General features: G+C 42.5%; 1 protein-coding gene across 4 annotated transcripts in view; it reads left to right on the top strand.

The window, feature by feature from the left end:
* map4k3a (mitogen-activated protein kinase kinase kinase kinase 3a) overlaps nucleotides 1-18,711 on the top strand; it is a 459,102-nt gene that overhangs the window by 247,126 nt on the left and 193,265 nt on the right. For all 4 annotated transcript variants that reach the window (XM_084319042.1, XM_084319041.1, XM_084319040.1 and 1 more), the window contains exons 7-9: nucleotides 847-889; nucleotides 15,385-15,457; nucleotides 18,488-18,619. In XM_084319042.1, coding sequence (XP_084175168.1) covers nucleotides 847-889; nucleotides 15,385-15,457; nucleotides 18,488-18,619 — 248 coding nt within the window. The remainder of the gene's footprint in view (nucleotides 1-846; nucleotides 890-15,384; nucleotides 15,458-18,487; nucleotides 18,620-18,711) is intronic.

Here is an 18,711-nt window from a genome sequence, read left to right as displayed (position 1 = left end):
TCTTGTGTGGGTGTTCACCAGATATACCATGTACTGTATGGCCAGTAATTAAAGTACATAACTAAGTAGTGGTTTAATAATACCATACTCTCAATACAGTCAGGGAATTGTACCCCTCAGTTACAGTAAGTAAGGGTGCAACTTGCACTGTGCAATCCATTCTTTGTGGATCTAGCCCACAGTATTTCTGACACTGGGAATACATTCCCTGAGATTCATAGATGTCCCTAGAATCAGATACCAAGAACATGCAAAAAAAGTCTGTAAATGTGTATTCTACATTCTTATGGAATGAATGAGATACAAAAAAAATTTTATAAAAAAAAAAAAATGCTATTAATTTTGAGTAAATTTTCATAACGCGATAATTTGCTGTGTAATTAATTAATCTAATTAACGCGATAAACTAACAGCCCTAATATATATATATATATGTCATGTTGTAGATGTTGTAGAGCATGGGTCTCTACAGTATGTACTAAAGAAGAAAACACTGCACAGCAGAGAGGATGTTCATTAGTGCCTCGCTGGAATGCCTTGGCATCCATGTAGCAGCCATTAGGAAAACATTTATGACACTAATGACAGACATTTTATTCCCTGAAGAGACACAGTTCAAAGTCACCTCCTAGTTTGCCGTGGCCGTTTGAAGTGTGCTTTGATAAATAGTCTTGTTGGGCTTCATAAACCAAATGGGGACGAACACACTGTTGATCTGATGTCGTTGTTGTTGTTTTTCTCAGAACGGTTCATGGTTCAAGGCACTGTTTACAATTACGCTGTGGTTTGTTCTCTTTTTTATTTATTTTTCTCTCTCTCTCTCTCTCTTTCTCTCTCTTTGCTAAGGGAGCGAATATACTGTTGACAGATAATGGATATGTCAAACTGGGTAAGTAACACTCTCTCACACACACACACACACACACACACACACACACACACACACACACACAATTTCGTTCCGCCCTCACTACAAGAAAACAGTGAAGCGGGATCTGACCTGCAATGCTAAGTTTAGTTAGATTTTTCCTTCTTTTCTTTTCCACTTAAAAATTCTAAATCCCTTGCCTTAGCAGAGAGAACTCTATTATAACTCCATTATAGAGCCTGTGTGAACCACAGCTAGTTTAATAACCCATTCATCTTCCCATGCTGAAGGATCCGCCTGCCTTCATCATCTTTATGTAACATCAACATCAATAATAACTAGACAATTCCGCGGGGAAATTGTGAAAGTTTGGGTGATGCCTGTGCACCGCCGGCCAACGGGAGAGGATCTCTTGCGAGTCTCTATGACAAACGGTTCAAAAGATACAAAAAGGGGGCTCGGCCTAAGGATAGGGGGCGTGGTCAATATAGACTAATGAAAGAGGATATCCATACTGAGTACAATGGCACAACCCGCAAGTCTCTACGACAAACGGTTAAAAAGATACAAAAAGGGGGCGCTGCCTAAGGATAGGGGTCGTGGTCAACATAGACCAATGAAAGAGGATATCCCTACTGAGTACAATGGCACAACCCGCAAGTCTCTACGACAAACGGTTCAAAATATACAAAAAGGGGGCGCGGCCTAAGGATAGGGGGTGTGGTCAATATAGACCAATGAAAGAGGATATCCCTACTGAGTACAATGGCACAACCCGCAAGTCTCTACTAGAGTTGTACCGATACCAGTATCGGAAATGCCTCCGATACAGCCTAAAATGCTGGTATCGGTATCGGCGAGTACGCGTCAAGTCTAGCCTCCGATCCCATATGACGTAATTGATCTCCTGCGGAGAGTGAGGATTATAAAATGAACGTGTTTTTAATCGACCGTGAATTAAAGTGTCAATGCTGTTTGTCACTTTTACAGCAGATACACTTTCTTAAATTCCATTGTCCCGACAGAGCACTGTGACGGGGAGCTCGGATGTGTTTCGCTTGCTGGTGTTATAGCATTAGCTGAAAAGCTAGCTAGTTGGAACAACATCCGCTTTAACGTTACATCAAATCAGATGATCGCCGACGCCTGCCCTTTCTCCAGGACCTGACACTGGCCGTCTATCAACAATAATGCACCCACGGTAAATCGTATTCAAGCCAAGTAGCTACTGACTAGCGTCAGCTGACTAACGTTATCTGACTAACGTTATCAAATGTCAATGTGTAAACTTTGCTTCTGACTGTCTGAGGTTAATTCTTTACAGATATGTATATTTGTGTACATTTATGATCATCACAATCTACCAAATGGTTTTAATAGTTTTTTTTCTTTTAATTCAGATGTTCATTCATATGTTACACGTCAGTCCAGGGAGCGTGAATATTAAAGGCAACCAACTTGTGTTCAGCTTTTCTCTGATTGGCCACGACCCCCCCGCCCCCTTTTGCCGCGAGCGCGACAGAGGTCCCAAATGAAATGAATGAAGCGCGGAGCATAATGTATAATGTTATTTCGCGTTTGTAACGTCATAACATCAGTGGAGGCTGCTGACTGATTAATAATAAGCTCTTTATTTCGCGGAGCATAATGTATAATGTTATTTCGCGTTTGTAACGTCATAACATCAGTGGAGGCTGCTGACTGATTAATAATAAGCTCTCTTTATTTCGCGGAGCATAATGTATAATGTTATTTCGCGTTTGTAACGTCATAACATCAGTGGAGGCTGCTGACTGATTAACTCGTAACGTCATAAACCAACTACCAGATTCACTCGTCACTGTACATCAGTGGAGGCTGCGTAACTGACTAGAAACTGCACATTGAGCGGGTTTGAATCACGCTACATCAGTGGAGGCTGCTGACCAGATTATTATTTTTTTTTAAACTTTGACCAGTCACCTGGTTCTTTTAGAGTTTATCGCTTTTTCTTCGCATTCATACTTGGTCAAGTTCGACCGACAGAAGCAGGCTGAAAGGGTTCAGATGGGGGGGAAAGACACTCTGGGAAAGGCACGGCTGCCGTCCGGGATTCGAACGCGCTCAGCCCCAGATCCGCGCGAGCGCGGTTGTCCACGGCGCTGAAATAGCACTCGCGGTACGTGGTGAGCTACTGGAGCTCCCCGACCAGATTATTATTATATTATATTATATATTAAATTATATTTTTTAAACATCCCCAACGCTGCAACACGCCCCCATTCCTCCCAGGTGTCAGGCGTCAGGCGCCTCATTCGCTTCCATTCATTTTGGGGACCGCGTTCAAATATCATACTTCTGAAGTATAAACAAACTATACTGCTGTGACGATTTTGAATATCTTAACATGTATTTACGCCCATACAATTTTTTAGATGAATGATTGTGGATATAATATAGAAAACACATCATTATGATATTGTCAGATGGCATTGTCAGATGTGTAGAATTCACCTACTTACAATTATTTTCATATAAAATACAATGGTGAGTGAGAAATGTATCTCCAGTGATAAAACCCAGTGCTCTATGATACACAGCGTGTATGGGCTTTCAGGTGGAGGGAGAGGCATGCATGTACATAATTTCACCATAATCAAATAGACATAATTGTGGATTATTGTACAATGGTCTTCTTACTGGCAGCAGAAAAGCATGATTTGTTTCTATACATATTTTTACTTTCAACTTTTTAGAAAGGTGTTCCACATGGCCCATGGGTGTAAAAAGAGAGCTTATTATTAATCAGTCAGCAGCCTCCACTGATGTTATGACATTACAAACGTGAAATAACATTATACATTATGCTCCGCGAAATAAAGAGAGCTTATTATTAATCAGTCAGCAGCCTCCACTGATGTTATGACGTTACAAACGCGAAATAACATTATACTCCGCGCTTCATTCATTTCATTTGGGACCTCTGCCGCGCTCGCGGCAAAAGGGGGCGGGCGGTCACGTGGCCGTGTGGCCAATCAGAGAAACGCTGAACGAAAAACTGAACACAAGTTGGTTGCCTTTAATATTCACGCGTCCAGCGACCTGCATATACCTTATTGTGGTACTTCACTTAGGCAGTTCTCAGTGAGGTATAGAGGGTCCAATCTTTGGAATGCAGCTCGTCCTATGCTGAGGAAATCTCCATCTCTGCTTATTTTTCAAGTAAACTACAAAAAAATGCTCATATCCAAAAGTAGTAGATGGATAAATAGGTCATACATGTAGGTATGCATTTGGTTATGTGGTAGGTTTGTAGGCAGGTGGGTGGGTGGTTATGTATTATTATGTACGCAGTATACAGTATATGCATGTATGTACTGTGTGTGTGTATGTTTGTGTTAACACATATCTTTTGAATGTATTACTGGTATTTTTTTAATAATATGTATATTTTTGTATGTTTTGATTTTACAAAACGGGGAAAGTTCTCGATAAGCCTCTAGGCTTCTAACTTCTCCTTCACAATATGGTTATGTATTATTTTTTTTTCTTTTGTTTAACTCTGTGTTAATAAATAAATACAAATACATCCCAATAGGCCTCTCTGTTTACGGTTTGATTCAGTTTTTAAATAGGCAGTAATTCAAATAATTTAATAGAATAGACAGTAAAAAAGTGCAATAAAATAGTTAGTAAAATTAAATCGACAGTAAAATGATGCAGTACTGCAGTGCGATAAAATAGTTCAATAAAATAAAATAGCCCTCATTTACAATACAATAATCAGTTTTGATGTAATGAGTCTAGGTAAGACTTCTATTGATCCTCAATGATGGATTGAAGGCCAACATCAGTGTAAGGCTTCAGTCTATTGATCCGTAGCGATGGATTGAAGGCCAACATCAATGTAAGACCTTCATGTTAAAAGTAAAGTCATCCCTGATTTTAACAACACGTCAAATTGTGGAAGATGGAACTGAAAAGGGCCTGGGGGGGCCAGACTCCCGGGACAGTAGTATGGATGAAAGCGCGTGACATCTTCAGAGGACAGCCGAACCAGGGACCGCAAAGCTAACGTCTGATGTGTGACAGATCAGAGAAAACCCATCACGCTAATGTTATTCATACCACAGTTTTCAATAAACTACAGCAAATTATCTTTCAAATTCAACTGCATGCATGGGTCGCATTCATCAGAATTCTACTCTCACGTGTCCTACGTTGTCCATATCCGCTTGCCCTTTGACCTTAAATAGATAGTTCTGGCCTTTGGAACCCTAAGCCCTATTTTTTATTTACCAATGATGATGTTGAGTTATTTCACATCACAGTCCATTAGGGGTGGGAATCGCCAGAGACCTCACGATACGATACTATCGCGATACTTGCGTCACGATACGATAGTATAGTATAGTATCGCGATACTAAATATATCGCGATACGCTGAGTATTGCAAAACATTTAATTTATTACCTTTTTTCAACTGCAAAGTAAAACTTTGTCAACATGTTTTATTTAATAAAATAAAGTTCAGTCTGTTCATCTCACTTCAATAATTTTTATTGCAGAACATGGCATTTTCTCAAGCAGACAGATGTAAACACTGTAATCTGTGTTGCATGTACCAAACAAACTGTTTGTATTACAGTCATATTCCAACTTAACTGAATGCACATGTATGTGTGGACTACTGTACTATTACAGGTATTGAAATGAACAATGCAACTTCCTTATACAATTTTTTTTTTATGTTTATGAATAATTTAATATCGATACTTGGCGTCCCTGTATCGATACAGTATCACCATGCAAAGTATCGCGATACTACTACGTATCGATTTTTCCCCCACCCCTACAGTCCATGCTGTTCCTCATAGACCTGTTCACTGTCCACGTCAGACTCAGTGTGCATGCACATCAAGGGGGCAAAAGGAACGTAATCCTGGTCAGAACAACGGGGCAGACTACAATATATTTGCATTTGTTAGCCATGCTAGCTGTAACTGAGGGGTTACAATACCCTTACTGTATTAAAGATTGTGATATATTAAACCACTACTAGTTATGTACTTTAATTACTGGCCATACAGTACATGAATATATATGGTGAACACCCACACAAGAATACGGCATTGACACATAAAGTTCTATTTGGAGGGTATTTATTATTATTAAGCAACGTTAGGTTACAGATTGAGAATTAGGCTTGCGCTTGTATGGCGAAGAACACACGTAAAGTCAGTCAAGAGCATAAGTCAATGATAATAGTATGAATACTAGGATGGGTCTAAGCTGACGCCACCTGTGGTATAGCAATTACATAGGGCACACTGGTACCAGCTGGAGACACTGGGGGGTTCCCTCCGGGGTGTAAGGCCGGTAGGGGTAGAGGAATGTTCGGGTACAAAGTCTGGATCAACGAGGAATAACGAGGCTCCAGATACAGGAGCCGGTGCATGTACTCCCTTGATCAGCAGACAAAGCAGCAGTTGTAATCCAAGATGCTCGAATAGCATTGACGACAGCTAGCCAGCCTCTTCCTAGAGGCGGGCCCGAGTGATGATCCTCACGGGGGTAAATCCCAAACGACAGTGGGATCGACGGTTCTCTTCTCCAGCGGTCACGGTCCCAAAGCAATATAATCCAACCAGAAATGGTTCTGTAGTCGCCGGTGTAGGTTCTCCGGTGTACATATCCAACGGTTCTCGCCTAGGACTCCTCGGGTGTGGGCACGGATTTAGGCCGCCCAGCCTGGATAAGTGCACTAGCTAAATACACGACGAACCGGTAGTAATGCTGGTCACTGAAGAACTGTAGCCGCACGATACACTATAAATGATCGACTATTACTTCACATTAGATTAAGTCGAACTCAACGTTACTGCGTTAAACTCTGACACTTTAGCATTCTATTCGCACGCGGTTCTCAATGCTCTATTTAGATGCAAGGTTGCTCACTTCACTGCACGTTGTATGCGTGGTGAAGGCATTAAGGTTTTGGTAAGACTACTGCTGTTTACACCTGCGCCGTATTTATACGTAAGGTGAATATCTAGTGCCAACCTCAGTTCTGTCTCGTATTACTGCGCAGACTCTGGGCATGTTTCGACATGCCCGGAGTTGCCTTTGAACTTGCCGTTGGGGGCTTGGTCGTTGGCGCCTGGGGGTCGCTGTCCAATAGGAGAGCGAATATTACTCTGGTTTGTACACAGGTAAAGGGATATTCCGTGTATATATACAAATAATATACAAGGGATATCAAACGATATACAAATATTATACAAGGGATATCGAGCAATAAATATATATATTTGGTTTAATCTGACCCTTTGTAACACTAGCGATCTAAACAATCAATCCATGCCAAAGCTAGATACTATATGTAAAAGATGAAAGACTCTGTCCGTGCTGATTTGGCAAAATGACATCCAACCTTTTTAGTTTGAAACAACTTTTAGTCAGGGGAGTGTCATGGTTTCTCCATAGAGCCCTGTCATACTTTTTTAGCGCAGCAGGTATGCAGGTAGTGGGCAACTTAGTCACGTGACTCAGTTGGTGTTGCTGATTGGCTCGAACATGGTACGTTTGTATACAGCGATCAGGTCTATACTATCTCTGGCCACAAACCAATGCAAAGTCAATGGGGTTGAACTCCTGTCTGTACAAGCTGACTGAAGTGCTTTGAATTTTACTTTGTGGAGTAAATGACAGTTTGATTTGTATTACCGTCTTTCACTTCCCACTACCGTGCAGTCCAATATGATGTTTGTATTATCTAATATCACCTTTTCAAACCTAAGCAGATATTGTGATATACATATTAAAATAAGTCCTTCTGAATATAATAGTGATATTTCTTTTTTCCTCATATCACCCAGACATTCATATCACCAGCTCCACTCAGAAAGACATTCATATCACCAGCTCTACTCAGAAAGACATTCATATCACCAGCTCTATTCAGAAAGACATTCATATCACCAGCTCTACTCAGAAAGAGGTTATACCTCAGTTATAGGTATCAAACTATGGAACTCCTTGCAGAACGATGAAAAGAGTTCCAATAATATATTTCACTTCAAAAGGTTGTGCAAAGAAAAGATACATAGACAGTATAGCACAGTTTAGTATAATATTGCAGTTTAGCGTGTCAGGATGACGTAGCATAGAGTTGTAGTGTAGGCCAGTATGAGTATAGTAATATAGTATATAGCACTAGCGTAACATAGAATAATAATATATTAAAATATTGTATAATACTGTACCAATATGGTGTAGAATAAATAGTATGATTTAGTTATATTATAATAAAATAGAAATTAGATAGTATATAGAAGTATAATACATTATATAAGTGTGTGTGTGGGGGGGTGTGTGTGTGTAAATGAATGAACCTAAATATGTAGTTTGACTGATAGATAGACAAAATGGGTTTATTTATGTTGATTTAATTTGGTTGTGTTGATGTTAAATTTTATTTTTTTTGCAAAATGGGTATATTCTGTTTGGTTTTACACAATATGTCTATCGTTGTGTGTGTGTAGGGGCAGGTATATATAAGATTTTTTCTTCTTCCTGTTCCTTTCGGCCATGGTATTTTTGGTGAATTATATGAATGTACTGTTGGACTGTGGTAATTCCATGTACGAATAAATAAATAAATGAAATGAAATGAAAAGACATTCATATCACCAGCCCTATTCAGAAAGACATTCATATCACTAGCTCTATTCAGAAAGACATTCATATCACCAGCTCTACTCAGAAAGATATTCATATCACCAGCCCTATTCAGAAAGTCATTCATATCACTAGCTCTACTCAGAAAGACATTCATATCACCAGCTCTACTCAGAAAGATATTCATATCACCAGCCCTATTCAGAAAGTCATTCATATCACTAGCTCTACTCAGAAAGACATTCATATCACCAGCCCTATTCAGAAAGACATTCATATCACTAGCTCTATTCAGAAAGACATTCATATCACTAGCTCTATTCAGAAAGACATTCATATCACCAGCTCTACTCAGAAAGACATTCATATCACCAGCTCTACTCAGAAAGACATTCATATCACTAGCTCTATTCAGAAAGACATTCATATCACCCAGACATTCATATCACCAGCTCTATTCAGAAAGACATTCATATCACCCAGACATTCATATCACCAGCTCCACTCAGAAAGACATTCATATCACCAGCTCTACTCAGAAAGACATTCATATCACCAGCTCTACTCAGAAAGACATTCATATCACTAGCTCTATTCAGAAAGACATTCATATCACCCAGACATTCATATCACTAGCTCCACTCAGAAAGACATTCATATCACCAGCTCTACTCAGAAAGACATTCATATCACCAGCTCTACTCAGAAAGACATTCATATCACTAGCTCTATTCAGAAAGACATTCATATCACTAGCTCTATTCAGAAAGACATTAATAATAATAATAATAATAATAATAATAATAATAATAATAATAATAATAATAATAATAATAATAATAATAATAATAATAATAATAATAATAACTTCGTTTTATATAGCACCTTTCAGAGGACCCAAGGTCGCTTTACATAAGGGGGGGGGGGGGGGGGGGAGATGGCAAATTAACAAACATAGTGGACAGACATGACATATAAAGTGAGAAAGTTAGGGGTTAAAGGCCAAGTTGAAGAGGTGGGTTTTGAGCAGTTTTTTAAATGAGTCCAGAGTTGGGGCGGTGCGGAGTTCTGCGGGGAGGGAGTTCCAGAGGGTGGGAGCTGCCACACTGAAAGCTCTGTCCCCGAACGTCCGTAGTCTGGTTCGGGGGATGGAGAGCTGACCAGTGTCCGTGGATCGCAGGGACCGTGACTGAGTGTAGGGGTGGAGGAGGTCAGTGAGGTACTGAGGAGCCAGGGCGTGAAGGGATTTGTAGGTGAGCAGGAGGGTTTTGTAGGTGATGCAGGATTTGATGGGGAGCCAGTGGAGGTGGATGAGGGTGGGGGTGATGTGCTGCCAGGGTTTCGTGCGGGTTAGAACCCTGGCAGCTGAGTTTTGAACATACTGGAGCCTGTCCAGGGTTTTGCTTGGGACCCCGGACAGGACCCCGTTGCAGTAGTCCAGGCGGGAGGTGACGAAGGCGTGGATGAGGGTCTCAGCTGTGGTGTCGGAAAGTGATGGTCGGAGTCTGGAAATGTTTCTGAGGTGAAAGAAGGCGGATTTGGTGAGGGAATTGACATGGGATTGATAGTAAAGGGTGGAGTCCAGGATAACGCCCAGGTTGCGGACTTTAGGGGATGGGGAGATGGAGCAGCCGTCAATGTTGAGGGTGAGATCCCCAACCTTCCGGAGCAGGGCCTTGGGTGCCACAACCATGAGCTCGGTTTTATTGTTGTTGAGTTTGAGGAGATTAGATGACATCCAGGTTTTAATTTCATATCACTAGCTCTATTCAGAAAGACATTCATATCACTAGCTCTACTCAGAAAGACATTCACATCACCAGCCCTATTCAGAAAGACATTCATATCACTAGCTCTACTCAGAAAGACATTCATATCACCAGCCCTATTCAGAAAGACATTCATATCACCAGCCCTACTCAGAAAGACATTCATATCACCAGCCCTACTCGGAAAGACATTCATATCACCGGCTCTACTCCAAAAGCCATTCCATGGAGTCTTAAAAAAAACTGTAGAGGTTGTGTACATTTGGGAGTTCCAGTATATATGGTAGCACTTGTGCTAAAAATGAATTAAAAATTTACTTATAGTTGTTAATCTGAAGACTTCCTTTGTACTGCTGCTCCTTTCAAAGTATTTCTGTCATAATTGTGTGGGCTCCCATATGGTCAAATGCCAGATGGGCTCAGCTTGTGTGCTATGTTCAAACCCCCATTCCAGAATATTTTTAACTATAACTTTTTTTGTATAAACCTTTTCAGAAGAGTTGCCATGGGAACATCTTGGGCCCAAGTGTATTTCCCGTCAGCTATTGTATTAGCAAACACTGCAGGATTGTTAAAAAAGGACCAGTTCAACACTGCCAGAGGCTTCCATTGTATCTGAATGTGTTTTAAACACCACATAAAGCCATGAAAGTCACCACATCTGACTAGAACATCGCACTGACAATTGAGGTGCATTACTTTTCCTGAAAGGTGCTCTATTGTGCCTCAAAAATTCTTACTCGGATGCTGAACCTTTCATAAAACGAGTGACTCGTGAGATGTTAGCGTGTGGCGTCTTAGTCCGACGTGGAGACTTTCTTCACTTCATGTTGCGATTAAGACACATTTTCAGATGCACTGGAAGCTGATGGCAGTGGGACATCAACAGAAAATAAATCAGATTTTTAGAGGCCAGTGTTGTAGTTGAGTCACTAAATCTCGAGGTCGAGTTTCGAGTCCCCAGTGTTCAAGTCAGAGTCACCAAATAATAGCCAGAGTCGAGTCCCCATTACCCTAGTCCGAGTCCTCACACTGCAGCAGAACCTCGGCCTTTGTTACACTGGTTATGTTTGAAAAGATCTAGGGTATTTGGCACGTTCATAACCCAACGAGGTCTAGGTTACTCTGGTGTTTACCCACTTTACCAATGTAAACAAGTCTGTTGCTTGATCCTGTATCGGAAAGGAATGAAAACATGTTTACAACTTTACCTTTTGCGATAAAAACTCTTTGCTTGAATGTACGAAAGATTCTCCCAGTCGGATGAATCATTCAGCATGTATGCAGCATATTATCTCTGGCGTCTGCCAGTGATTGACGAGCTGCTAATTGTGCTGGGCCGTGAAAGTCACCCTGTGGTTCCCTAGCGGATGAGTGGGTTTTCACCCTGTGGTCCCACAGTGGATGAGTGGGTGGTTCCCCAGCGGATGAGTGTGTTTTCACCCTGTGGTTCCCCAGCGGATGAGTGGGTGTTACTGTTTCAAGTGTCCCCGGATTTAGGGCTGTGTCACTCTTGAATGATCAGGTCAAGTCGACCTACAGTACAATAGTTCTCAATAGATTGTGGTCACTCCCCTCTCTCTGTGCCAAAACAGATGAAGGGGAACTGATTTAGTTTCACTATTTCACTTGAATTACAGTTTCCATGTACTAGAAGTTAGCCCAATGGCAGGATGCAAACAACTTATCCTGGGACCTGCAACATTTAATATTATTTATTGTCATGTGCAGTTAAACAGACAGTTTGCCGTACAATGAAAATCTTAGTTTGATAGTCTGCCCTTCACACAAAATCACACAGATCACACAATACTTAACTAAAAAAAGAACAATTTAAATACAAGCGAATGCTAAAAATAAGGATATTTATTTTATAAAAAAGGTATAAGATATATACAAGGCACAAGTGAGTAACATTGACATTATTGCACGTTCCGTTCACAGTGTAGGATCCAGTAGTGTTTACAAATATTAATATGGAGGTGACACTGGGTCACAGCAGCAACTGGCTCCCCCAAAAGTTTTTACTTGAACTTGAGGACTGCATACTTTCTTTGCAAACCAAAATACTATACTTTATCCTTATAGCACATGCATGAGCCTGGTCTCTTTTTAAAGATGACATTCTGAAGATTCACTTTTAGTGCTAACGTAATAGGTCTGAACTTGAGTTGTAAAAAAACGTGTTACTAATGTTTTTCTGTAGTAGTTAGTAGTCCAGAGGTAGTATTTCCACAGAAGGTGGTATGGCTTACAAATCCAGACGGAGCCATAGCCTGAAGCCGTATGTAGTACATATCCATATCATAAAGATCCATTCAGAAATGAGTGATTAGGAGTGATTTTGGTAAACTGTGTACAAAGAAAAACTCAGTTTTCTTATAGACTTCAATTAATTTGGCTTCCTGTTAAAGAATTTAGTTGTTCACCTAGATCCCTGATTCACACATCCCCACATGGGGTATCATTGGAAGCCACACTCATTGGCTACAACGATCCACAATCATTTTCGAGATCGGATCTAGATTGACGGAAACGACTGCAGCCTGAGTCGGGAGTGGTATTTTGCGCAATACCGTGTACTTTGTACAAGTAAGGATTTAGTATTCATTAATACGTACTACTATCTTTACTAACAAGTAGCTTGTTAACTCATTAACTGCCGGGGATTAGTCGGGGCCCCGCTCTAGCACTGCCACGCTTTAAAATATAGGACTGCATCACCTTGTTTGTAGAGCTATAACTATATTCTATATTATAGCTATGGATACATACAATACTATGGCCCATTTGACATCATCTATCTATCGTTCAATATGTGAAAAAGAATACATTTTTCCATCCATACGTTCCTGTGTTATACCGTGGTGAATATAAGTATGGTTTTAGAGCGGTCTAGGGTAATTCATGAAATGCTGAGTTATAGCCCTACACGTCAATTCCACTATAGACGTTGCCATTTCTTGCACTTGTTATACGCTATTATCCCGAAATCAAATCTATATCATAGGTATTATGTTCCATCATGAATGCATGAAAGTTTCTGATTATTTGATTGTCATTAACTGCATTCGCATTGAACACTAAAAACGCTTATCAGCCCGATCGGTATAAAAGCATTTGGCCGTCCCACAGGCCATACAAGGTTACAAAGGGTGCTCGATACCGCCGTCTAGCGTGATGCGGCCGGTATTGCACTTTTACATTCTTAGGATGATTCCCCATGTTAACCCTGAGCCTGTGTGCCTGTAATGAATAGAAATATCGAATAAAAGAAATAACGATCAAATAACGAGTATACTCGTTGTTGGCGTTCAACGATTGGCACCCAATAACGAGTATACTCGTCGTTGGCGGGGAATGAGTTAAGCATGCAACCTTACTTGTACATTGTTGTTGCTAAATGATTGATCATAACATGGAGTTACCACCACTAACCAGTACATCATAACACTGTACTTATTGTACTTATTTTACAAGTACCATGTTGCTCACATGCTTTCGAGCAACATTGTACTTATTGTACTTATTTTATGCCTATTCGTATGTCTGCACTTTCTACATTGCACTACTTTTATTGTCTTTTATACCTATTCTTATGTCTACACTTTATGCATTGCTTTTATTCTGTCAACTGTATGCTAATTGTATGCCTATGTTAATTGTATGCTATTTGCTGTGAAGCAGTTTGAGCTGCAATCCATGTATGAAAGGTGCTATATAAATAAAGTTATTATTATTATTATTATTATTATTATTATTATAACGCGTGCACATAGCTCACCTCCGGTAGAGGCCCTTTTCAACACAATCCATGCTGTGTCTCATACTAGCGCCAGCTAGTTAGCCACAAAGCAATGCAAAGTCAATGGGGTCGAGCTGCTGTCTGTACAAGCTGACTGACATCTACTTTATGTGCTCTGTGGAGTAGGTTTCAGTTGTCTTCAGTCAGCTTGCACAGACAGGAGCTCGACCAAATTGACTTTGCATTGTTTTGTGGCTAACTATCCAGAGCTAGCATGAGGAACGGCATGGGCTGTGCTGAGAGAGGACTCTACCGATCAACACCATCGTTGGTAGATACAGTAGCAGACATGGCTAGTGTTCCAAATATCTGAACTATCCCTTAAGTAGTTCTGGCCATTGTAGCAGATGAACGTGGTTTGTATAGTAACTTGTCCACCATAGCGACCAGTGGATAATATGTAGGGGACACCAGGCCTCTGTTGATTGGTCACAATTGGATTCTGATGAAGTCTCACCTGAAAGTAATAACAGGAAGCTCTGTCTCACCTGAAAATAATAACAGGAAGCTCTGTCTCACCTGAAGATAATAACAGGAAGCTCAGTCTCACCTGAAGATAATAACAGGAAGCTCTGTCTCACCTGAAGATAATAACAGGAAGCTCAGTCTCACCTGAAGATAATAACAGGAAGCTCTGTCTCACCTGAAGATAATAACAGGAAGCTCTGTTTCACCTGAAGATAATAACAGGAAGCTCTGTCTCACCTGAAGATAATAACAGGACGCTCTGTTTCACCTGAAGATAATAACAGGAAGCTCTGTCTCACCTGAAGATAATAACAGGAAGCTCTGTCTCACCTGAAGATAATAACATGAAGCTCTGTTTCACCTGAAGATAATAACAGGAAGCTCTGTCTCACCTGAAAATAATAACAGGAAGCTCTGTCTCACCTGAAGATAATAACAGGAAGCTCTGTCTCACCTGAAGATAATAACAGGAAGCTCAGTCTCACCTGAAGATAATAACAGGAAGCTCAGTCTCACCTGAAGATAATAACAGGAAGCTCTGTCTCACCTGAAAATAATAACAGGAAGCTCAGTCTCACCTGACGATAATAACAGGAAGCTCTGTCTCACCTGAAAATAATAACAGGAAGCTCAGTCTCACCGGAAAATAATAACAGGAAGCTCTGTCTCACCTGAAGATAATAACAGGAAGCTCTGTTTCACCTGAAGATAATAACAGGAAGCTCAGTCTCACCTGAAAATAATAACAGGAAGCTCTGTCTCACCTGAATGTAATAACAGGAAGCTCTGTCTCACCTGTTTCTCCTTGTTGGCAGCTGACTTTGGGGTCTCCGCCCAGATCACCATGACCATCGCCAAGAGGAAGTCCTTCATTGGCACCCCGTACTGGTATGTCCTCACTCCTTTACTCTGCTCCTTCCCTCAGATCCTTCCCTCTCCTCCTTCCCTCCGCTCCTTCCTCAGCTCCTTCCCTCAACTCCTTCCCTCCGCTCCTTCCCTCAGCTCCTTCCCTTCCCTCCCCTCCTTCCCTCTCCTCCTTCCCTCTCCTCCTTCCCTCTCCTCCTTCCCTCCGCTCCTTCCCTCCACTCCTTCCCTCCCCTCCTTCCCTCCCCTCCTTCCATCTCCTCCTTCCCTCTCCTCCTTCCCTCTCCTCCTTCCCTCTCCTCCTTCCCTCCGCTCCTTCCCTCCACTCCTTCCCTCCCCTCCTTCCATCCCCTCCTTCCCTCTCCTCCTTCCCTCTCAAGTTTCTTTAATAGTTGTCATACAGAAGTACAGAATACTTTTATACAAAATGCTTCTTACTGTTACGCTCCAGAGACTGTGCAAGACAAGATAAGTATGAAATAAAATAACATAGTATAGCATGTAAATTAGAAGTAAAAAAATGAGGTCACAGTGTTCAGTATAGACATATGTACAATGTTCGATGCAGAGTAGACGTAACTGAGTTACCATATAATATACAATACTGTGTAGTGTACTAATATACAATACTATATAGTGCAAGGCAGAAATAGGATGAGGTGCAATTTAGGTACAATTTACAGTAGGTGTACGAGTTGTAGTGCAAATCCTTTATCAATAAATATAAAGTGTGTTTGTGTGATCTAAAGTGTGGAGAGTGGGTGCTGCAGTGTGTTGTTTGTTTAAGTGAGTGTGTGGGTGTGTGTGCTGTGTGCATTTGATGGTTGTTGCTTAGTGTTTATTGTTCGTTTAGCAGCCTGATGGCCTGGGGATAGAAGCTTCTTCTGAGTCTTTCTGTGCTCGCCTTAAGACTCCGGTATCGCTTGCCTGACCGCAGCAGTTCAAAGAGGCAGTTGTTCGGGTGGCTCGAGTCCTTAATAATTCTCTTAGCCTTCCCCTTGCACCGCTTGTTGTAAATGTTCTGGAGGGTGGGAAGCCCCCCTCCAATTGTGCGTTCGGCTGAACGTGTCACTCTTTGTAGTCTGCTACGGTCTTGTGCAGTGCTATTCCCAAACCAGGAGGTGATGTTGCCAGTCAGGATGCTCTCTATTGTACATGAGTAGAAGTTCCTAAGGATCTTCTGACTGATGCTGAGGGGGCTGTAGTCCTTGACCCCCGACCTCCTGAAGTCCACAATCATCTCTTTTGTTTTGCTGACGTTCAGGGAGAGGCAGTTCTCCTGACACCACTTTCGTCGTTGGCAGAGATCAGGCCCACCACTACTGTTCCCCCCTTCCCTCTCCTCCTTCCCTCCTTCCCTCTCCTCCTTCCCTCCACTCCTTCCCTCCCCTCCTTCCCTCCGCTCCTTCCCTCTCCTCCTTCCCTCAGCTCCTTCCCTCAGCTCCTTCCCTCCCCCCCTTCCCTCTCCTTCCCTTTCCTCCTTCTCTCTCCTCCTTCCCTCCACTCCTTCCCTCTCCTCCTTCCCTCCGCTTCTTCCCTCTCCTCCTTCCCTCAGCTCCTTCCCTCCCCTCCTTCCCTCTCCTCCTTCCCTCTCCTCCTTCCCTCGGCTCCTTCCCTCGGCTCCTTCCCTCGGCTCCTTCCCTCGGCTCCTTCCCTCAGCTCCTTCCCTCAACTCCTTCCCTCTCCTCCTTCCCTCGGCTCCTTCCCTCGGCTCCTTCCCTCGGCTCCTTCCCGCTCCTCCTTCCCGCTCCTCCTTCCCTCTCCTCCTTCCCGCTCCTCCTTCCCTCTCCTCCTTCCCTCGGCTCCTTCCCTCTCCTCCTTCCCTCTCCTCCTTCCCTCTCCTCCTTCCCTCGGCTCCTTCCCTCTCCTTCCCTCTCCTCCTTCCCTCGGCTCCTTCCCTCTCCTCCTTCCCTCTCCTCCTTCCCTCTCCTTTCCGCTCCTCCTTCCCTCTCCTCCTTCCCTCGGCTCCTTCCCTCTCCTCCTTCCCTCGGCTCCTTCCCTCGGCTCCTTCCCTCTCCTCCTTCCCTCGGCTCCTTCCCGCTCCTCCTTCCCGCTCCTCCTTCCCTCTCCTCCTTCCCTCGGCTCCTTCCCTCGGCTCCTTCCCTCGGCTCCTTCCCTCAGCTCCCCAGCCTTAATATTGCAGTCAGGATCAGCAGCAGATCCATCCTCGCTGTCATGCTGTAGGAACGTTTTTCACCAGGTGCTTTGATTGTGCTGATGATGATCATGCAGGTTTTCACCAGGTGCTTTGATTGTGCTGATGATGATCATGCAGGTTTTCACCAGGTGCTTTGATTGTGCTGATGATGATCATGAAGGTTGATCATGAAGGTTTTCACCAGGTGCTTTGATAGGGGGGGCAGTGGCTCAGGAGGTAGAGCAGTCGTCTGGTCATCGGAAGGTTCCCGGATTGATTAGCCCCTTTCGGGACTGTGATGCACCAAGTGAATACACAGTCCCTTATGCCACCATCTAAAAATCCTACAATTAAGTCTGTCTCGCTTTTCTCTATCAAAACGCTCCTCGTACAAGTGTTCAAAGGTACTCACAGTTGCACGAGGGTTTCGGACAGACAGACGCTAGGGTTTGAAAGCTCGGTGTTGCTAATGATTGATGATTTTGTGAAGGTACATATGTACATGTTATATACCTTTTGATTTGGGGGTTCAGGGAATTAACCAGAACGATTCGGGCTTATTGCACATATAAGTGCAATAATGAAAACACATGTAAAAAGACTGTATTATCTTGGAAATGTGCGATGTTTAGCGTGTAATAAACTACAAACTACAGTGTGTAGAAACAAATTTTTTCCCCATGTTGCACTACAAGTAGTGTCTGTCAAATGAGCCACGCCATTGTCTCCACAACTATAATACAGAACACACACACAGTTTTGCAAACATAGTGAAACACTGCGGAAACGACTATTTTAAGCTGGCCATCTAGCGGTAGAGATGGATATAACAACTGGCGCAGAAAGTGTTAATACCTGAGTAACTATGTGTTGTGATGAAGAGTGCTGTTGAAAAGCCGTCTCCTTCCCTGTTCCAGGATGGCCCCCGAGGTGGCTGCGGTGGAGAGGAAGGGCGGCTACAACCACCTGTGTGACATCTGGGCCGTCGGCATCACCGCCATCGAGCTGGCAGAGCTGCAGCCGCCCATGTTCGACCTGCATCCAATGAGGTCAGTGTGTGTGTGATGGCATAGGTACTGGTAGGGCTGGGCGATATGACGATATTATATAAATATCGGGTACAGTTCATTAACGATACACT

The sequence above is a fragment of the Notolepis coatsorum genome, assembly GCF_963971535.1.
Source record: "Notolepis coatsorum genome assembly, chromosome: 7".
NCBI classification, from domain to species: domain Eukaryota; kingdom Metazoa; phylum Chordata; class Actinopteri; order Aulopiformes; family Paralepididae; genus Notolepis; species Notolepis coatsorum.
Note: the sequence above shows the minus strand (reverse complement) of the source record. Positions and strands in the feature narration are given on the sequence as shown.